The sequence below is a fragment of the Pelobates fuscus genome, chromosome 3 (assembly GCF_036172605.1).
Source record: "Pelobates fuscus isolate aPelFus1 chromosome 3, aPelFus1.pri, whole genome shotgun sequence".
In the NCBI taxonomy this organism is placed as follows: domain Eukaryota; kingdom Metazoa; phylum Chordata; class Amphibia; order Anura; family Pelobatidae; genus Pelobates; species Pelobates fuscus.
In genome coordinates, this window is record NC_086319.1 from 323,687,067 (window position 1) to 323,710,657 (window position 23,591).

The window sequence follows — 23,591 nt, forward strand, 5'->3', positions numbered from 1 at the left end:
TACACATACATACATACATACATACAAAGACACATATATAAGACACACATACATACAAAGACACATACCCACATACATACAGACAGACACATACATACATACAAAGACACATATATAAGACACACATACATACAAACAAACACACACACACACAAAATGTTTAAGTCACCCTCCTGTTTCCTACCTTTTAGGTGCAGGAGGGTGACATTCCCTGGGGTCGAGTGGTGGCTCAGGTTGATGGGAGTCAGAGTTCCCACTCTGACTCCCTCCTCCTTCCTCCCGCGCGGCTCTCTTTATGCTGTACCTGATGACAGAAAGTACCCGGTCGCAGAGGTCTGCAGGGTGGACGGGCCCCCTGGAGTGACGGGCCTGGTCGCAACTGTGACCCCTGCGACCGCGGTATGTACGCCGCTGCCTTCTGCCTATATGTACATTGTACTAAATATATGCTATATGCAATCAGCTGATCGGTTAATCAAGGAGGAATATCAAATGAATTGCCTGATAACTTAGTTGATTGTCTTTTTGTGAAGTTCCCATCAGTATGCATGTGACATTCTACAGGGGGCTAGGCACCCCCTAAATGTAACTTTGAACAGTGGGGGGGGGAGAGGGGGTTATTCATTTCGCCATTTTCATCATGATGATATGTTGGGAGAGGAGCAGTAGTGACCGAATTATGCTGGGAAGAATGCAGTATTAAATAACTGTTGCCTTGGACATTATCTCTCACTATTAACAGACAGAATGGACATGTATGTCCCAGTGCTGCCTTGGGTCAGCGTCCCAACACTGTGCAGTGAAAGTCAGTTTAGCGCAGTTTGAATCACCCACAGGCTTTGAACCCATGAACTGCCTGTTTGTGATCTATCAAGTAACTCATGATGTAATTACTTACTATCAGGCTACATCACGGCTTTTAGGGACTATTCACGATGGCTATTTTCTGATCAGTTCTGGTCTTAACAAAATGGGACAGCCTGCGACTTTCTTTTTCTTACAGTTATTTTTAATCTTTTGGTTGACACCTTTTGCTCATTACAGATTACTTGTGAATAGCATGGCGGAGAATTGTACCACTGTAATATAATTTTACATTGCCTACAGAAAAAGTCTAAAACTATAACCGTGCTTGCGTTATTCTTGTCCTCTCCTTAATACCTCTCCTACATTGTGATAGCAGATGTATCACCTTAAACACAACATATTGACACATGAAGGAAGACTGTAGAGCTGAGCAGTATCCTCTGAAAGCATTGTGGTTAATTATTTTACATACTGCTGTTTTCGTCTGAATTGTTTCACAGGAAGCAGGAAACTTGCAACTAAAGGGAAACCAGCATACTACAGCCAAAAGCTCATTAGATAGATCTTCATCAACCAGTGAGACATCACTCACGGCAACTGCTGAGCAAGAAAAGCTTTCACCTGCAGGTATGTCAGTAAAACGCCCCACCTCGTCCAGCAACATTTAGAGTGCATACATCTGTCATTCCGGGTGCAGCTCCCATTACCTTCATTCTGCGCAGGCTGGCTGAGGTTTGAGTGAGCTATAGCAGTGTCTAAGGTTTCCGTTGTTACAGATTTGAGATTCAGCTTTTTCCATTGATGTGTTTCCGTTTGTATATGTATCTATACATTTGTGTGCCTGTTTGCATGTGTATATATAAAAACAGGGCATGACATTTGAAGCCCTCTCCCCGGGGTAGGCAACCTTTGGCACTCCAGATGTTGTGGACTACATCGCCCATAATGCTCTTACAGGCAAAATAATAGCAAAGCATCAGGGGGGATGTAGTCCACAACCTCTGTAATGCAAAATGTTGCATACCCCCTGCCCTACCCTAACAGCCAGTATCTAAAAATGACTTGCCACAGCAAGCCTGGAGATTCCACAGAGAATATTTGTTAAGAGTTTCTACTCGCCAGGGCTACATTTTCACTTGCCAATGGCTAGTGATGAGTGGAAATGTTGAGCCCTGCTAAATATATATATTTATATATATATATACATTGCACACAAATTGTATTTCATATCATATCCCACTGTTCTCTGTGTGTATGTCTAATCAGTATTGCAGTATATATTGATGCATTATATCATTGTGACCCTCATGCTGTGAACTCCACTCTCAGCTCCTGAGGACAGCAGTTCGATGTATCCTGTGCACTTTGATTAGCTGAATAATTTTTGTTTAAACCAACCCTCTAGCTTGGTAATAGTACATATTTTGAAAATAAATTCTCTTTCTGTGAAATGTGTCGCTCCAGGAATATTTCTTGTTAGTTACTCGATGTCATTATGAAAGTTTTATTTGTTTCCAAAATAAACGACAAATCGTTAAAAAGTACAAACCATGAAAGAGGCCTCTCTTGGCTGCAATTGACCCATTTTTTATTTTTTTTTAATGCATTGTATCAATATTGCTTTAAACAACATGAAAAAAACAACAAATCCAAAATAATAAAATCTAACAAAGGGATATTCATTGTACACACAACTAAGGCTTATGCAGGGTGGGCCACAATTCAGAGTAGGGTTTGAGGAGTAAATAACTTTTCTATTAATGAACCAATGTCAATGAAGTGTTTCAGGAGGCAGGAGGAAGGCAGGACTAGAGGTCCAATGGTGCAATAGTAGAACACTCATGGATCTCTGAGAATGGCAAAACTAGTGTGAGGGGTCGAAGCTAGGTAAAATGATAAGAGCTTCAAAAAAAACATATACATACATATATAATGTATCTTTGTGCTAAATGTTATAGTTACTGCTTTACGAGATGTTTTAGGGAACATTCCTTCTTTTTGTGCAAAGCCACATCATCATCATTCTTGAGTATTGCTCACATTAATTATCATTGCCAGTCAGGAACTTTTCAATCAGGTCTCCAGCACTGCAAGAGTTCAACAGTAGTGTGAGGGCTAGCTGTTTAACTCTCATTGCTGTGATTACAAATTCGATGGTCACAAGATATAAGATGACCTATTCAGTATGAATCTGTCAAACTGCTTGTTTATAATCACATTATCTAGTTGGAGTGCTTGACTAAAAAATGTCAAAGCCTTCTGCATACAGCCTCAGTTTTGCCCAGAGAAGGAGTTTAACTTATAAATGTACAACTTATGACAGCAGTACAACATCCCAGAAACCTTTGCTGTGCTTTCAGATGACAGAGGAGGAGGGCTAAGATGTAAGATGCTGCTAATCATTTTGTAAAAAAAAAATATCATATTGTTACCTTAAAATAAAATTACTATTTCCATGATTATCTATGTAGTAGATATATTGCTTTTATTAATTTAAAACATTTTTATTCTTAGCTCCAAAATTGTCTGGAGTGCTGATCGATGGAATTCCGTAACATGCAACTACAGCAGCTTGTTGATCTAAATAGTTTGTTTTGTCTGTCAAATGTGTCAGCTGGTAATAATAAATGCACCATGGGACTAAATATAATGAAGTTAATAGAACTATTGTTTTTTGTGTTCCATAGGAAATCCAACTCAATTACAACACAGGCCATTGCTTAGAAGACAAGCGCATATCGACTATAGCTTTGATCCAACGGTAGAAGATCCGTGGGTCCGAATCTCTGATTGCATTAAAAATTTATTCAGTCCGACTGTTAACGAAGACCGTGCTCTTATGGATCTTGAAGGGGGACTAAGTTTAGGGGATCACAAAAATGCTCATTCCCCTACTGAGCATGTCAGACCACCATCTGAATGTGAGGAGCCTGGTTCCCAAATATGCAGACCAGATGAAACAATCAGCTTTAAAAAGGGCCCTCCGGTAGCACCAAAGCCAGCATGGTTCCGCCAGAGTTTAAAGGCCTCTAAGAATTCAGATAGAAAATCAACTGAAGGCTCTTTCCTGACTAAGCCCAAAGATCCAAATAATAGCTTCAAGTTATCAACCAGTTCCAATAGGACATCAATAAAACAGAAGATCAGCTCGTTTGAAACATTCAGCACACAACATTTTGTTGGCAAAGGAAATGATACGCCTCATGTCAAACCCCAAGTTCAGCAAGGAAAACCTGCACACACAAATGAAGTAGAATGTGTTACGGTTTGTTTTAACAAAATTAATGTGAGCACTGTTGAAAATAAAGTGCAAGATAAACTTGAACCAAAAATAGATGTTCCTAAGGTTAATGAGAAAAATGACCCAATACTATCTCACTCCCCACCAAAAAACAATATTCTGAGTGCAAGAAGAAGCAGCAGTACTGGTAATGAACCACAGTTTTACATTCCATGTACCGAACTGACTGAGCCTATACCATACAAGGCCCCCAGTCTGAGATCTAGGAGCTTCCCATTGACCAAGTCCTCATCAATCGATGCTACAACAATGAGTGAAAATTGCAGCAAGATTTATTCCATCAGCAACCAGGTGTCTTCAGCTTTGATGAAGTCCTTGCTATGTTTTCCCCCGCCGTCTCCTCAGTCTCCGGGCACTGATCCATGGCAACATGACACAGCCACAACAGACGAGAGCCAGTATAGCTCATCAAATGAGAATCACCACTTAGACTCAGGGTTCTCTGTGAAGTAAGTAGGCTGTAGATGTGTGGAAGAGATTTAAAAATCTGACTTTGTCTATATAATGTACTGAAAATGTATACTAGATTAAATGCAGTACTGTACAACAGACCATATACATCTAAGCCAGTGTTTCTCAACACCTGGGTGGAAACCTAAATTTGGCTCACTGAGCTATTTTACTGGGCCCCAGAGGTATAACATCAGATTTATCTCTACCACATAGAATTTACCATAATACTCTAGTTACTGTAGCACCACTGCCTACCTACAGAGTTGCAAGTTCATTTTTTACAACTGAAGAATGGGTAGCCATGCTAACGCTATGTACCTATTTAAGTCCCTATCATAAATGGATCAGTGATGTAAGAAGCACAGAGGAGTTATTTACATACCAAATATTTTACCAAGAAGGATGCATTGCAATTTTTTTTATTTTCTGGTACAAAGGAGACCTATATGCTGCGATTCATAATGAGTTGTTCCACATATAATAGACATGAACAATACAATTATAAATCAACAAGGAGTGCAGCTGCTTTTTGGTTTAAGATAGATTGCTGAAGCTATTTTCAGCCACTTCCAAACTGGTAGAGGGTTAACTGCAGAATATGCTGCGATCAGCAGAAACTCAGCATAATATTATTTGTGCAAAATTCACACACACTACATCATCTTCCTTATAGTGATTGCCTAGAATTTATCAGTTTGTCCTAGAATTATAACACTTTTGCCTTTTGTGATACATATTTATTTATATTTAAAAGATATTGCAGCAGGAATTGTAACAGAGTACAGAAATGCACACTGAATTTAGTGTACTTAGTGAACTTCAAGTATTTTACTACCAACAATGTGTATACACACTGTATCATTGGCTGTTTAATGCATTTTATATATATTTGTGTACGGGATTATGGAAGGGGCGCACATTAAACTGTGTGTAATTTTAATATATGAGAGTCGGTTGAGGTGTGCCGAAACCGACGTGAGGTTAGGCCTGCAAAAGAGGGCCCACCCAGGTATAATGATATATGAAGAGGGTGTGGTGGGAGGGAATTTCCGAAATCGTCGCAGACAGGTGAGTAAGGGGATTTGCTGGGTTTAAATAGCCATAAAATCCCTCCCACAACTTCAGGCATACGCCTTCTATTTGTGTACGGGATTATGGAAGGGGCGCACATTAAACTGTGTGTAATTTTAATATATGAGAGTCGGTTGAGGTGTGCCGAAACCGACGTGAGGTTAGGCCTGCAAAAGAGGGCCAAAAAGTGTGTGACATTTATTAAACATAACAAATCATTTAGACATATTATAGAAAGCGAGCCTGATTTCTTTCTGGATTTGGAATGTACCGGTTGTATGCCGAGGACTTCCAGCGACCCATCTTCTCTACAAGATGAGTTGGAACTGGACGACTTGAGGCTGCTGTGGCGGCCCTAACACGGAATGAATGTCCTGAGAAGGAATTCGGATTGAGGCCAAGACTAACAAACAAGGAGCGAATGCATGGCATGAATTGTTTGAGGGATGTGGCAAAAATAGTACGAGCAACCATTATAATCGGAAGGCATTTATAATCTTGAACCACATACAATACTTACACATATCGTAAGCTTCGTAGAGTACGTCTGCTCAGCATTAGTAGACAAATCTTACCTGTGTAGACTCTAACTCCAAGCATGATCGATACCTTTTTTGACCTGCAGAGGAAATCCGGACTGCGTGTTCTTTTATGTCAACTGTAACGTTTAAGCAAGGACCGACTTCAGAAGTGGCTAGGGCGGAGGATACTGCAGGGGACTTGAGACGACAGGGTTAGCGTGTATCAAAGACAGTACGTTACCTGGACCTAGTTCTTGTAGCATGCTGTGAGGAGGAAAGAAGCGTAATATGTTTAAATTATACAAACTCAGATGCCCATTGAAATTCTCGTGTAGTGGAGCTGCTTAGCGAATGGGTACGAATAGGCGAAGATAAGGACTATCCTGTAAGAGTTGAGGCCGTGCCATAAGCCCTGTGTTTGAGAGAGGCCCTACCCATGATTTGGGCCATGTGGACTTGTACTAACTACGCGCAGCAGGGTGTTAACCTCTGTGGACAAGCGCTAACCTGACCGCACACGTGTGATTACCTGCATTAAAACATGGCGAAAAAGGACTGTAACAGGCACCTGATGAAACTAACTGTGGTGAAGTGAACCGAAGAATAGAATGCAAAGCCGTGACTCACCGTAGGGAAATGTTTGCCCGAGAGAGGAACCTGAAAAGAAGCTTTGACTAAATTTGAAGACGATATGTGTTTGTATAGTAAGTACCCTATAGCAGTCACTTGGCAGGCATGAGATCGTAAAGATTGTACAATAGGATGCATAAGGTGTCACAACTAGAATCGAAACATCCAGCATGACCGAAAGTAACTCCTGACGGACTTCTTAAACTTACATGAAGTGAAACGTGAACAACGAAAATGCGTGACGAATGAATTGACTGCGCATGGAGGACCCTGTGAATGTCGAGCGTGCAGACAAGTCCCTAATTAGTAGATTAAGGATTCGAAAGGTGTTTGTTTGGCCAAAAATGGAGGCGGAGTGATGCCTCGGTGTTTGATATGAAACAAGTGGGGAATCTGTTCACCCGGTCCAATCAGATTGCTAAAGCCAATCCTGCAATGCTTGTATGAGTGACGCCGACATGAAAATTGAGTGATAGTATGAGTCGATAAACGGTAATTTAGGACTCAATGTACTAAAGTGCCCCCAAAATGATGCGAAGCAATAAAAATATATCCGTAATACGTGAGTCCGGAAGCAGTCACTGTACGTAACGTCAGCGCCTGGAGGACCCGACGAAGGTCCAATACGAGGCCAAACCTGTACAACGCGCAATGTGGAAGGCAAGGCGAGGCCCAACATACTTAGTTGACTGAATATATGTAAGAAATGCCTGAAACAAGTTGCAGGAGGAACCGCTGGTCCTGGTGTCTACTAGCTAGGTCTGGGCACGCAGTGTACGTGGTACCTAAGGATCACCAGTGAGGGACAGGTTGGGGTAATACATATACATATATACATATGTATCCTCGTACTGCTAGAACTAAGCATCTAGCACACCCGTCGCCCATAAGAGATAACGTATTGAAAGCACCGGATTAGCCGAGTACGATAGTTCTGAAATACTGTTTGTATCGCTGTAGGAGTATGTAACGCACAATCAAAACTAAAGCGGGAAATAAAGCGCCAGGATACCTGATGTGGTTATAGGATCTAAAACATAGTGATTATGCGTGATGGGTCTGGAGTGTGCCGCCCCCCCCCCAGCTTACTAGGAGCGCGAGCGTGAGTGCGTGTGCATGTGAGCTGGCCGACTAGCTAGTGCCGCAATGCGGCGAAACGATTACACTAGGTTGGTGACGGGTGAGGCCCTGCTAGTTGCCAAGCGGCTTGAGAGGCTCTATCTATGCGTTGGCGTGAGGGGGTAGCGTGGCCACTGAATGAGGTGGCGGGGTGTCGGCCTCTCGGTGACAGTTAACATAAGATAGACTGGGAGTGACAGATGAGGCCCTCTCTATGCCACAATGCGAGGCGACTAGCTATGATTTGGCCCGAGGGGCGTAGTACCTCCAAGTATGAGGATGGGTGTTGGCCTCGCGGGACCACTAACCTATGGCGAAGAAGCCGGGGAGAATAACAACTAGTGGACACCTAGGAACCTAACAGCCAGCAGTTGCTAACTAAGATGGAAGGGTAGGTAGTGAGAGAGGACTACAGAACGAAACGTGGGTAGCAAAGAGTTAGGATCGTATGGTTCGACCGAAACTGGAGTGCCCAGTGAGCATGTGGGGTCCGGATGGTCGGGACGTACGAACTAGAATGCATGTATGATCGTATGAATGGCCCTCGGGGCTCGTGGTGCCAGACCGTGGCCTTGATTCGAAATGCAATACGAATAAACGTGTATATCTGTTGTTATATGCTTAATATATATATATATATGCAGATCTTGTTCGTAGTATAGTTAAATGCGTACATGCCTTAGCAGAGGCTCGCTCACCAGAACTGCAATATGAAAGTAGATGCATTTGTCCAGTAACGTATGTGCTTGTCTGCGTAGGAGTACGCCGGGTTCTACACGTAACGCAAATTGCCGCACTGACTGAGGATGAATTAGGGCTGGTACAGACAAGGTTTCGTTTGCTGTGTGCATACATCGCTTCAAAGACCCTCACAATGATGAGCAGGTTAAAGAAAGTCAGAGCGGCGATCCCTCACGTCTACATATGAACCGCGCTCCTAAACGGATGCCGGCATGGCATCCCGTAATGCCGCCAGCTTGTGAATCAAGCCCTCTGTGGGGTTTACGCTTATCGCAAGGAGGATCCAACTCCGCCGAGGGAAGCAGTTACTCCGTGTACCGAAATCCACCATGGATCTGCAACTGTGTACCGACAATGGGCAGACAATGGGAGAGGGGGGGTGTGGGGAGAAGAGGGAGGAAACCTTCCTACCTGGTATACAGACGGTGTAATGTAGGTAAGACACTGCATACAAAGACTATCCGTATGCAGCGTGTTAGTGGCTCTGGCTGCACTGTGCAGGTAGCACAGAATGAGTCTAATAGTAATCTGAGACTGGAGAGTATATAATCAAACAGGTGTGCGGATCCATGTCATTTATGCAGACATGACTTAATATCGGAATACAGCAAGCAAAGGGGGGCACATATAACCCCTCCATGCCTCGAGCATGAATGCTACTCACTGCTCCGTATTATAAGACAAGTGACTGACCCGTACGTCAGAAAGTCACATTAATTTGCAGAACACGCGATCCATTCTGTTACACAGGATAGCCTGTAACCTGCTCATATGATCAGTCATTTATTGACGTCCGAAATGTCTTTATACATAGCTGAGCGGTGGACTGCAAAGGGTAATACATAACAGACAGTGAAAATAATGTGATCAAGCAGTTTTGGAGATATAATAAACTGAAAGTTGAATGATTATCAATGTCTCAGAACATGTAGACAGCAATATTTTCTCCTGTTATATTACATGATATTTTCAGGTTACTGAGCTAGAGAATTCTGGGAAATGTAGTGCAACAAGAACTGGAAAGCCAGACTTGGTATTCTATGCCCTATGTATGAGCGGGAAGATTAGCTTGTAACATGGTTCCCCGTGTAAGAGTTAACCCACGCTTTCCAGAAACTGGGTTCAAAAACCCCCACCACTCCCCTTGCCATGCAAACACACACACGCTGCCAGACCTCGAAAAAGTACACAATACAGATTCTAAAAATATATTAAATTGCTACTTTGTAAAACATTCGGTTTAGATTAAATAAAGACGTCTGGAGCAACATATATTGAGTTATAACGAACCACACACATCTCTCCCACCAGCCCCCAGCTTACACTAACTGTTGAACCCCCAGAGTCAGCGTATGCAGCATATCGGAGTCATGTCCACTGAGATTTGGAAATCGTGTTATATATGTTGCAGTATTAGAGAGAGAGCGGGCGTACGAAGGTGGAGGATCGGAACATGCAAAACGAAGAGCCAGGGACTCACTGGGGATCTCAAACACAGCCCACAGGGTCCTGAAGGCTTTGAGCGGATTTGAAACCTCTCACTGCCCGAGATGCCACAAATGCAGGTTAGGAGCTCCGCTCAGACAGGACCCAGTGACAGAATAAAGATCTAACAGACAGGTGCGGAGCGCCAGCCGGGCAGGCGAGCGAACGTATGCATACAACGAAAAAATATTCGAAGGGACTTACAGTTTGGATGAACCGACGAATGGTTTGATGCGTACGCGTATGAAAATACTCACGAACTGGCGGGCAGTGTACGAGCGTCGCGGTAGATTGACGTCAGAGCAATTTCCGAAATCGTCGCAGACAGGTGAGTAAGGGGATTTGCTGGGTTTAAATAGCCATAAAATCCCTCCCACAACTTCAGGCATACGCCTTCTATATATATAACAATAAATCTCATTTACACCTCATTTACATTGATCTAAATGTTAGTGCAGGTTCTCACGCAGCTGAGAAATGAATTCCTCCCAGAAAGACTGTAAATGATGGCAGTCCTCCCCTTTTTACAAGAGCCCATATGGCTCATTGTGTACAAGCCTTCTGTGCAATGTCCATAATATTAGCCAGTCACTTGTATTTATTGTATTTAACATTAGGCAATCATAATGTTTCATTTCCCAATAATTTCACCAATTTAATTAAAATTACCCCAAAGCAGATTATGCGGCAATGTTTTTCATTTCCAGTGAGTTCTGGTCAGGTTGGTGTGTCCTATGGTCATTTTTCAGAAACCTGAAGAAGTATTTCAAAATGTCATTCACAATACAATTTAGACATAATTAGATGTGTTATTCATGTGTTTAATTATAATATATAATAATAATATTACACATGATTTTACCTCTATCTAAGTAGTAAAGAGGTTAAAGTGAAAATACACTGGAAGGGTTTCTCAAGCTAACATTTGCTTTAAACAAAGTGTCCTTAGCCTGTAAACACATTATCCATGTACATTACTTGCTATCTCTGATTATTAATTAATACAAAGTTGCTGAATAATTGATAAAGGAAATCCATTTTCTGCTTTATCTTCATTTAAGTAGCAAAGCTGAATTTTCCTAATATTTATTAAGAATAGAAATATCCAAATGAGAAGTATAGGAAAAGAGCACAACTTTCAACACTATCTGTATTTGCTGAATAAACAATTTGCCTCTACTTGTAAATAACAGTAGTGTTATACAATAGGAAGCTTGGATTTCATTTAAAATATTGCATACATAGCTTGCTAAGCAGCAAGGAAACAGATAAGCAATGTGCACCCCTATTGCTTCAGGGCATCAGTAATGTAGGGGGTGGGCGCGAAGCGCAGACACCCAGCTATCAATTTGACTGACGTAGAAAGCATGAGAACTCCTTTCTCAGCTATCTGCTCTGTAAAGAGACGAAATAAGATCCCACTGGGTCTAGGCACCTACCTTCATTCATTCTCTCTTTTCATTCTTTGCATAGGGATGGTTAATAGGGCCAAGCAAAACCATGGCTCTGGGGCCCCTGTGTATCCTGGGACCCCTAAGTAGCCTTTCAGGATCACCTTACGATTAATTTTGCTTTGCCACTGTATTGTATTTCATTGGGTTGGACACACAAAATTACTGGACATATCCTAAATGTGACACCCATGACTTGGCAGTGGTAAGGGGATTATCTTCACAAGTATACTTTTAAGGCAAATTTGCTATTTTTTTTAAAGATATACAACTTGAACACAATGGAGAGTGTTTGGTTGCAGTTATGCAACTTTGCAAACAATTCACCATTAGTGAAGAATATCAGTCACATTAAAAGTTATTTTCTTTGCTTGTTTGTACTTTTCGTCTCTGTTAGCTGTTTTCCACACTTTTCCTCTTTACAAGATACAAGTTTATAAGCATAAACAATATAATGCAATGTAATGCAACAATTAAAGGCAAATCCCAATCCGAAATACAGGAATGCTAGCAGGAGAGAAATGTTGTGTGTGTGTACCTCTTAGTGGAAGCTGATGAATGATCTGTAAATCTGTTTGGTCTGTATGAGATATTGCAGATGGATTCCAGATTGTTTAAAGTTTTCCTATTTCAAGTTTGGGATATAATTTGTATCGTTTTTTTTGTTTTTTTTACATTAAACCATTTAGTAATGATTTACTGGGTGAGAAAACCTTGATAGTCACTAGAGGTCTAGAAGTATCAGTAGATACTTGTTGGAAGAAATTTAGAGTTGGCTATCCTATGTCTAGCAGGGACACAGAAAACCTACATAACATGGGGGATTCCTACTAACCCCTTTATCATTTCATTGCCTAATTTCTCTGACAAAACCTTATGTAGGTTGTTGGGCACTTTTTAGTTTATTTGTTTATTTCATTCTTCATCTGCGTATTATTGTAGACAGTGGGAACTCAGATATGAAAATATATCTTAGGTACCCCTATATGAAATTGCAGATTGTCATTCAAATGCTACCATAACATTACCCTAACCATTTTAGATTTTCAAGAAAGTTATAAATTTCTTCTTTTTGCAAAATGTGTTGATTACACTTGGCGTATTGCGTTTTAAAATGTTTGCTTTTTTCTGTCCTGTATTACAAATGTTCTCACACTATGAATTGTCTTTACTTAAAGCCTCTCTGAATTAAGAGGATATGGATCAGGGAACACAGAGAAGAAGGAAGAAGATGCATCAGAAAAGTTGTCTGTAGCAGCAACATCTTCTGGCCATAGTGGTCAGTCTGTCATATCATTACTTCCACAGGAAGAGCTAACAAGACTTGTAGAGGATGTCAAAGAGCTGGATGAAGAAACTCTCAAGGTCGGTATTAAAAAAAATAAAAATTTTTTACCATATGTGTAGGAGTCCCAGAAAATCTAAAGTGATGCCTGACATTTTGTTCAAGGTAACTATTAACATCACCCCTCCACCTCAAAGAGTTAGTAATTTCAGATATAGCAGTGCAGGCAGTCATCTAGTTAAATCCCATGGAGGAGCTTATCTTAGTTGGAGCAGCTTATGATCAGCATACTAACTGGAGTTTCTCTTTTGTGTTACATTGTAGAGATAGGTATTCAATAGGATAGCATGGGGATGTAAGGAGAGTCTTGTTTAATATGTTTTTCCCCTCTATAGAAGTGAATAATACCACTACTAAATTTACTCCTCTGGTTAGTATTGAGGGTCTTACCAGGTGAACCAGAGGATCTGTTCCTAATGAGAGTTGTAGGCTTTTTAAGCCCTCAAACAGATATAGGTATATGTATTTTATAAATTACGGCAAAAAAATCACGTGAGAAATTGTACAACCGTGAGGGAAAAAAGTATTTGATTCCCTGCTGATTTTGAACGTTTGTCCACTGACAAAGAAATGATCCGTCAATAAATTAAATTTTAGGTGTATTTTAACAGTGAGAGACAGAATAACAAAAAATAAAACCAGAAAAACGCATGTAAAAAAAGTTATAAATTGATTTGCACGTCAATGAGTGAAATAAGTATTTGATCCCCTGTCAATCAGCACGATTTCTGGCACCCAGGTGTCTTTTATACAGGTCATGAGCTGAGATTAGGAGCACTCTCTTAAAGGAAATGCTCCTAATCTCAGCTTGTTATCTGTATAAAAGACACCTGTCCACAGAAGCAATCAATCAGATTCCAAACTCTCCACCATGGCCAAGACCAAAGAGCTGTCCAAGAATGTCAGGGACAGGATTGTAGACCTACGCAAGGCTGGAATGGGCTGCAAGACCATCGTCAAGCAGCTTGGTGAGAAGGTGACAACAGTTTGTGCGATTATTCGCAAATGTAAGAAACACAAAATAAATGTCAGTCTCCCTCGGTCTTTTGCTCCATGCAAGATCTCACCTCGTGGAGTTTCAATGGTCATGAGAACGGTGAGGAATCAGCCCAGAACTACACAGGAGGATCTTGTTATTGATCTGGGACCGTGGTCACCAAGAAAACAATTGGTAACACACTACGCCGTAAAGGACTGAAATCCTGCAGAGCCTGCAAGGTCCCCCTGCTCAAGAAAGCAAATGTACATGCACGTCTGACGTTTGCCAATGAACATCTGAATGATTCAGAGGAGAACTGGGTGAAAGTGTTGTGGTCAGATGAGACCAAAATCGAGCTCTTTGGCATCAACTCAACTCGCCATATTTGGAGGAGGAGGAATGCTGCCTATGACCCCAAGAACACCATGCCCACCGTCAAACAAAGAGGTGGAAACATTATGCTTTAGCGTGTTTTTCTGCCAAGGGGACAGGACAACTGCACCACATCAAAGGGACGATGGACAGGGCCATATACCTTCAAATCTTGGATGAGAATCTCCTTTTCTCACCCAGGGCATTGAAAATGGGTCGTGGATGGGTATTCCAGCATGATAATGACCCAAAACACACAGCCAAGGCAACAAAGGAGTGGCTCAAAAAGGAGCACATTACAGTCCTGGAGTGGCCAAGCCAGTCTCCAGACCTTAATCCCATAGAAATACTGTGGAGGGAGCTGAAGTTTCGAGTTGCCAAACGTCAACCTTGAAACCTTAATGACTTGGAGAGGATCTGCAAAGAAGAGTGCGACAAAATCCCTCCTAAATGTGTGCAAACCTGGTAGCCAATTACAAGAAACGTCTGACCTCTGTGATTGACAACAAGGGTTTTACCACCAAGTACTAAGTCGAATGGGTCTAAAACTTATTTCACTCATTGACATGCAAATAAATTTATAACTTTTTTGACATGCGTTTTTATGTATTTTGTATTTTGTTATTCTGTCTCTCACTGTTAAAATACACCTATCATTAAAATTATAGACTGATCATGTCTTTGTCATTCTGCAAACATTCAAAATCAGCAGGGGATCAAATACTTTTTTCCCTCACTGTACCATAAGGAAGGCCCAAGGCTTCAAGTCATTATTTTAAAATATAGCAAAAGATATTCACAGACATTGCACATTTAAATTCCATACCAGGTAAATACTGTGTACAAGTTGTTTTTTGTGATGTAGCATTTTGTGACAAATTCACACAAGGTACATTCAGTTAAATAAACTACCTCAAACAAATTTACTCTTTTAAAAATCTATAGGATCTCAATATTAATTAGATGGCATCTATTGCCATATAGTAGAAATTAATTATAAAATGTTTCCAAATATTATTAGTATGGGATATCTTGGAACCATGACAACGTCTTGCCCTCCTCCCTCTTCCCCCCCACAAAAATGACACAAACAGGGTCATTTACTAAAGTGAGGCTTGTCAGGCATTAATGAATTAGTGAAATAGCTAAACTAGAAAAACTCTCCAAGTCATTTATGCTTTAACGTCAGCTATTTTGCCATAAAGTTGAAAGTTAAAGTAAACTTGGAATTCCTGGCAAATTCTCACTATATCGAATAACCATGAAAATAAATTAGAATGTTCATTGAATTGTTTTGGTCATTATTTTTTTATTTTTAGAATTGTAAGCTTAGCATATGTATCTTCTATTCATTAAACCTTGAAAAGTGTAATTAATTAAAATCATTACCAAGTGAGTCCATTCACTTTCACTTTTAGCACATTACTCTGGAATTGGTTTGTGTTTAATGAGATTTAAATTGTTTTAATAATCCGGACATGTGTGACCTTTCATATGTTTTAATTAAGAACTCACAAAATAGTAACACATTGTGAGGAGTTGTCTCGACATCCATTTACAAACCAGCTCCGACAGCATTCAAGTTGTCTCCACTGCCTTTTGGTCTTGGTGCATTAGTTTGGGAATCACCTGTATGGATGTATAAATCATTAAGTAGTGAGTGCGTGTTCTTATGAGGCTAAAAGTCAATTAATGGTGTCTTGACCAAAACAGTCCTGTTATTGTACTGTTCAACCAGCTAATAACATTCTACTTCCTGTTCAGCAATTTGATGACATTCACGTGGTTGTCCTGCACAAGGAGGAAGGTACCGGCCTGGGATTTAGTCTTGCTGGAGGGCAAGACTTGGAGAGCAAAGCTATCTCTGTACGTACTAACTTGTAGCAAATATATATTTTTTGGCTGATTATGCCTTTAGCCTTATGAAAACCTAGCAAAACAACGTGTCAAACAGTTGAATACATAGTTTAAGAAGTTTGAGATTCTCAAATAAATTTGCCAGATGAACACTTTACTAAGGAACCCCAGTCAAAATATTTGTATCTGTGTTGAATAAGATAATATATTCTCCTGAAATATACATAATTTATCAGTTGTTTCCCTCATTTAAAGGACAATCTAGTATTCTTACCCAAAATAACCTTGTGCATGCGCGAGAGTACAACACTGAGGTCTATGGTTGATTTGGGAGTCCGTGGGAGCCTCCACAGGCAATGCCTTTTTCCTCCCAGCAGTCACTAGTTACAGCTGGTGGAATATTACAAAATGTATGGTGGTAGCTTTGCCTTTTTGGCAAGTTCTGTCAGGTGTACGGAATATACATAAAACAAAGTAGTCCCTACTTATTCTTAAGATATCTTTGACTGTGTTGGAATTCCAGTAAAATTCAAACAGCCAAAACAGAAGCACCTCATCCTGAAGTCAGTGGTCTTTTCATTATACAGTGAGTTGTGGTGAATACACCAGCTAGTGGTCTATTCATTATACTGTGAGTTGTGACATTTGGACAATCAACTCGGCTCTTTCACTAAATATTGCAACTTGGTAGTCAATTTATCACAAGCATAGTGACTAGAGTATAGCGAATAGACCTAATGTTAGCTGGTTTATTCACCACACCTCTCTGTTTAGAAAATGGAACACAATTTGCTTTTTCCACCATCACTCATGAATAGACCACTAATAAATATGACACTAGGTGAGAAAATATATAAAAAGCACAGGATGCAACAAAAAAAGCTTGCAAAAAAATACAATGCACAGAATAATTTACATGTATCAAGGGGAGGCTGTTTTTTTGCAGAAAGCTCTGAACTGGTTTGCTTGATCCTACTATAAGAATAAATAAATACCTTTATGCCAGTAAAGTAGACATATGGCCATGGCATATAAGCGTGAGTATAAAGATCACCACTGATGAGTTTCATACTTCATCATTGGCACAAAATGTGTCAGTGGTGATCCTTATACTCCCCCCTGTATATCCTGGCTGTGTGTCTGGTTTATTTGAATACATGTATTTATTTAGTATTTATTTATCCTTATTGTTGGATTGAGACGGTTTTCTTCTATATGGAAGAGATCAGCCAATGCAGTTTTTCCCTAGTTAATTTACCACAATAGGCGAATATGTGTATAGGCCCCTAGCCAATTTTCATTCAGCTCAAAACAGCACAGTTTGTAGAGTATAATATCCTATAACTTTTTTGGGAGTGGTATGTTTGTATAACACTGTATGTATAAAGATAGCCCTAGACAGCAACCTGAGGTTCAGGGGTTAATCCTCTTCTGAACTCTTTATCCCCTCTGTATTTTTTTTTATTACATATAACATATGAAATGTGCATACACATGTTGAAAATACTTCTTTTTAGGTGCACAGGGTGTTTCCAAATGGTCTGACTGCACAGGAAGGAACAATTCAGAAAGGTGATCAAGTCTTGTCCATCAATGGGAAGTCTCTGAAGGGCGTGACGCACTATGATGCGCTGGCAATTCTTCGTCAGGCTCGTCATCCTAAACAAGCGGTTATTGTTGTAAAGAAAGTAAAAGAAGGAGGACAAAGTTTGGATTCATCAGAAAACAGTGTTCTGACTGATAATCTCTTGGCATCAAGTAAGCAAACTGTTTCTGTTCTCACTCTTGGAACTGGATGGTATGCAATTGGATATTTGTATTTTTTTTCTTTGCCTTCCTGTGTAAAATATTGCATAATTGGAATACAAATGTATCATGTTCAAAAAAAGAAGAAACTGTACTTATACATTATATATATTTTGCAAGTCAGCCTACTTTTGCCCCAGAACAGTGAATTTGTACCGCTTTTTTGAGTTTCCATCATCATATATATATTTCTTTTTTCTATTATAGATTCAGATGATTCTGAGGAGGTAATTGCAGTCACGCTTGAAAAGTCTTTGGCTGGTTTAGGATTCAGCTTGGATGGAGGAAAGGGCTCTGTTCATGGAGACAAACCAATAGTCATCAATAGAATCTTTAAAGGTTCGTTTGGGTGAATTGTAATAAAAAAAAAACTAAAATTTTCAAACACTGATTAAGAATACATTAGTGACCCTCCACCTCTGTCTTCAATCAAGGCAATACAAATAGTTATTTTTTACTATTATCTCAGGTTTGTAACAGGAAACATATAAATTGGAGTATGTCTTCTGTTATGTATAACGTTTTTTGTTTATGCAGGTTAGTATTTTATGTAAACTGTTTGCTTTTTTAATATAATTTAGTATTTGTGTATTTTCTATCTATAATTGTATGAGATTGGGCCTTGTTTGAAGGGAAACTATAGTCACCAAAACAACTTTAGCTTAATGAAGTAGTTTTGGTGTATAGATCATGTCCCCGCAGTCTCACTGCTCAATTCTCTTCCATTTAGGTAGATACATTTGTTTATGAAGCCCTAGTCACACCTCCCTGCATGTTACTTACACAGCCTTCCTAAACACTTCCTGTAGAAAGTCATCTAATTTTTACACTTCCTTTAATGCAAACTCTGTTCAATTTAGAATTTGTTATCTCCTACTCTGTTAATAGCTTGCTAGACCATGCAGGAGTCTCCTGTATGTAATTAAAGTTCAATTCACAAGGCAGGTGATAAATACTTCTAAAGTAAATAACATCTGCATGCAGGCTGTCTGTCTCAGCCAGGGGAGGTGTGGTTAAGGTTGCATAAACAGAAACAAAGGAGATTTAACTCCTTAATAACAGAGAATTGAGCAGTGAAACTCCAGGGATCTATACACTTAACCCCTTAAGGACCAAACTTCTGGAATAAAAGGGAATCATGACGTGTCACACATGTCATGTGTCCTTAAGGGGTTAAACTACTTCAATAAGCCAAAATTGTTTTGGTGAATATAGTGTTCCTTTAATTATAATTACCTTCCTTGATTTATTTTTTTCTTGAGTGAGTTAGGTAGATTAATGTGCCTTGTGCCACACTTTAAATCGTAAGAGGGAGATGACTGATATGTCAGCTGGCTGAACAGGCTACCCTAGGGTAAACAGGCATAATACATGTTCCACTTGTCGGGATCTGCTATAAAACATGTTTAAAGGCATGGGGATGGGAGCCATATTAGGAGATGCATACATATTTTTGAGGCATATTGGGTGACTGTTGGAAACACAAACAGAATGAGACAAATAAACAAATTGAGCCATTGCAACTGGTCATCTTGCCGTGGTGTCGTGTGAACCCGGGATAGTCCCCCTCAGCCTATTCCCCTCAAGGGCAGTCTGTGCACCCACTGTAGCTTGAGACCTCGTCCCCTGCTTCCCCTGGAGATCTGCTGCGGCATTGTTGCGGTGAGGAGAATAGTTAATCTCTGAAGCACTGCCAACTGTGATCTATTGCTTTTTGTTATGCATAGTCCTGGATGCCAAGCCGTTTGGCCCAGGCCTGAGGCGTGTGGGGGTGCTTTCTTGCCATGCGGCTGGCGGAGCTTCTTCTTCTGTTTGGTCTTGTCCAGACACTTTGCTTGTAGGGTAGGGCGACAGGCCCCGTGAATCAGTCGCTTGAGTTGTACTTCTTGTTGCGTGGTCGTCTGGTGCTGTCGGCGTGAAGTTTTTGCGGCTCTCTGCATGGGTGAGTGGCGTGTACCTGGTGTTGAGGCTTGTGAAGGCTTCGCTGTGAGGCGCACAAGGTGGTGAGTGGGCTTTTCGCCCCTTGCAGTGCTCTCTGGGTGGTTAATGCCCTTTTGTTGCTTCGGCCGCCGAGTCACACCGTCCTGCACTCGCTCTTGCGGTGGTGGCGCTTTGCTCGGGTGCTTTGCTTGCTTGCGAGGTGATGCCGCCGTTGTGGCTGATATCAGTGCTGGGTGTGAGCTTCTTACCTGCAGTCGCTCCCAGAATCTCAGGCACACTGCATCGAATTTGGCCTTGAAGGCCGCTGCCCATTCTTCAGTGGTCTGCTGCTTCAGGTCTGTGGTCCCGCTGTCGGCCATCTTAGCTAGGCCTCGTGGGGCCGTCTGAACGGCTTTGTGTCGAATGGTGTGCCAGAGGTGGGTGCCCTCTGTGTGTTGGTGGACCGGGATGACCCCCACCGGTCCAGAGGGGGGGGGAACAGGAGCCTCTTTCGTGGCGGGGGGAGAGTGGCCGTCTCTCCCGCACCAGCCTTTGAGTAGGCCTCAGTTGCTTTTCCGGCAAATATTGCTCGTTCCGTTGCTTAATGGGTATCTTTGTACTCCGCTTATTGTGCCCTTTCGATTGCTGGCCCTGTTGGGCCGGTTGGTCGCCGTTTGGGTCGTGTAAAATGGCTTTCCATGTGGGCTAGTACAGGAGCCCTTGAGATTGCGACCGCACGGCTCTGCCCCGCCCCCGATTTATTTTTTTCTTATCTCAGAAGGGTTATTTGGCTTTGTGTAGCTCAAAAAAGTCGCTTCTAATCTTAGTAAATACATTTCCTGGCATAAATGACATAAATATAAAAATTAAATTAGGAACTATTAGTTAGGATTAAAGAGGTCCATCTTCCTTCTGCAGGCATATTGCCCACTAAAGTGATTAAATTACTGAATAAGTGATTATTTTTTTAGATGTTCTAATAAAGAGATTAATATTACTGTTTCTACAAAATTGCACATACATACAATACAATTAATAAATTTATATTGCACCAAATAAATGTATCCAGCATTTAGAGAACACTTAAAGTGTAATACAAACTCAATTTTAGAAATGTGAATAAACTTAAGGAAGCATCAGGAAATGTGGGCTTTGTTTGGCAGATTACAGTCTTTATATAGAGTATGTAATGTGCATTTATAAATGTGCGGAACATAAAATGTTATGCTGCCAAATATGTTTAAATTACATCTCAAACTACTTAGTGAGCATATAAACCAAATACAAATGTTGAGAAGTGATATGTTTTGTTTCTCTAGAAGTAACACATGAGGGCAGTAGTGTACTGGGCATACAGAGTGTAAATCTCCACATCCAATGTTTGTGAGGAAAGCATTCTTGTCTACTCAAAGGCAGACACGCACATGTAAAGAGGACAATATTATAAGAATAGAACACTATATGGCTACATTAATCTTGGCAGTCAGAACGCAGATTGGGCACCCGGCCAAAAACATATGTGGCATACTCACGGGGCAGGCAATATCATACGGCTAAATTTGCTGAACACGCACCCACATATACAGCCCCCACACACTTACACACAACTCCTGTTACACACATGCAGCTATGCCTACCTTTCATCACACAAGTGCATCCCTCCAACACATACATGCAGCCCTCACTCACTGTCAAACACTCAATTTCCATCCAACACATGCAGCCTTCCCCCACAATACCACAAATGTTACACTGTGCATTTTACAATAAAATACACTTTTACTTCTGCAGGTGTGTCAGAAAAGAACAATGCTGTGCAGTCTGGGGATGAATTACTGCAGTTGGGAAACATCACTTTGCAAGGTCTAACAAGATTTGAAGCGTGGACGGCCATCAAGACCTTACCCAACGGTCCTGTCCAGGCCATTATTAGGAGAAGTGGCACTGATTGTAGTATGAGGGACTGATGGACAACACGTGACCAAAATAAACAAGTGAATTCAGTACTATCACTCATTCTTGCTACTGCTGCACGCATAGGCAGATCTGCTTTGACCTTGGCGAACGACTGTGTGATGATGGCACTCCAAATCTTTGTGAACTATACGTCCCAATGTTCTGAGGCCTCCTAATGGCTGGCTGAGCATGAGGGCAAATGTAGTTTATGATCACCTGGTGTTCCAAAGTTAGCTATGGCTGCCCAATTGTGGTCTAATGACGATTTTGTAATAACCTGTTAACAGTTTATGTCCCTGTCTATACATAGAAGTAAGTCACTTCATAGAAGCTCAAACTCACTGACATCGTATATAGTGCCGGTATGTCCCAGGCATATTAAACAAAAGCCTTACCAATAAAATGAATGTAATTTGTGCCATTTGAACAATGAATAGGAAGACATATATAAACCTGGGAATAAAACAGACACTTTGTACACGATGGTATTCTACAAATAGACTTTATATGTACACATATACCCTTTGTGTCACTATACCCCACTCCCTCTAGAATGAGCAGGGCCCTCCACCTGTCTGTTCCTGTACATCCAGTTGTATGGTTACAATTACATGTCTGTTAGTCCACCCATTGTACAGCACTACGGAATCTGATGGCGCTATATAAATAATAAAATAATAATAATAATACAGGAAACATAAAGATCACTCTCTCCTTTAAAGCAATATAACTTGCAAAATTGGAATATACATACAGTATATAAAAACAAAAAAGTTAAGCGCTATCTTTAAAGTGCTTTAAAGGTATATACACTGAACTACTGCAGCAACAGTGCATGATAAGTGGTATTTTAATGGCACCAAAAGCGCTGCACTAAAGATAGCGCTGCACTTTTTAGTATTTTCATGTTGATTGTTTGGGTATGTTAAGAGGAATTGCATACGGACGTGTGACAGCAGCTGATGTATAATCTTTTATTGTTATTATTCTAATCTGTGTTAGGGGATATCTTCTAAATAGCGCTTTTGTGCTGTACAGTCACCGTGTTGTTACTATACATACAGTATAACATACAATATAAAGTATGCATTAAAAACAACAGAGAAACACATTCAGAGACACATACATCCAAAAATAGCAACAAAGCAAGAAATAGATAGAAATCTAGGTGTAAATCAAGGAAGATGAGTTGTTGAAATTTCCAAGTTTCAGGTTTTATCCGAAGGCCACTAAAATTAATATCTTCAAGTTGGGTAAATAAAACCCATAAATTCATGACATGAAACATTTCAACCAGGGCCGGCCTTAGGCATTTGGGCGCCCTGTGCGAAAAATCTTCACAGCGCCCCCCCCTTCCCGTCCCTCCCTCCCCCACTCCTTCCCCCTTCCCACACACCCTGTCACACACACACACAGGCAGACAGCCATACACACACACACACACACAGACACACTCAGGCAGTCATACACAGACAGCCACACACAAACACACACACACACACACAAACATAGAATGTGACGGCAGATAAGAACCATTCGGCCCATCTAGTCTGCCCAGACAGTAAGACATAGGCAGTTACACACAAAAACACACACACAGGCAGACAGCCACACACACACACAAACACACACAGGCAGACAGACACACAGACAGCCACACACAAACACACAGAGGCAAACAGCCACACACACAGTGTCACACACACACACCCACACACAGACAGTCACACACACAGACAAACAGTCAAACACACACTGGCAGACAGCCACACACACA

At 40.9% G+C, this 23,591-nt stretch overlaps 1 protein-coding gene across 1 annotated transcript in view; it reads left to right on the forward strand.

The window, feature by feature from the left end:
- The window catches only part of IL16 (interleukin 16), a 102,689-nt gene extending 80,538 nt beyond the window's left edge, over nt 1–22,151 (forward strand). The window contains exons 12-18 of the mRNA XM_063448970.1: nt 1,308–1,434; nt 3,495–4,557; nt 12,758–12,944; nt 16,040–16,141; nt 17,650–17,890; nt 18,146–18,277; nt 21,650–22,151. Coding sequence (XP_063305040.1) covers nt 1,308–1,434; nt 3,495–4,557; nt 12,758–12,944; nt 16,040–16,141; nt 17,650–17,890; nt 18,146–18,277; nt 21,650–21,825 — 2,028 coding nt within the window. The 3' untranslated portion in view covers nt 21,826–22,151. The remainder of the gene's footprint in view (nt 1–1,307; nt 1,435–3,494; nt 4,558–12,757; nt 12,945–16,039; nt 16,142–17,649; nt 17,891–18,145; nt 18,278–21,649) is intronic.
- The last annotated feature ends 1,440 nt before the right edge of the window (nt 22,152–23,591 follow it).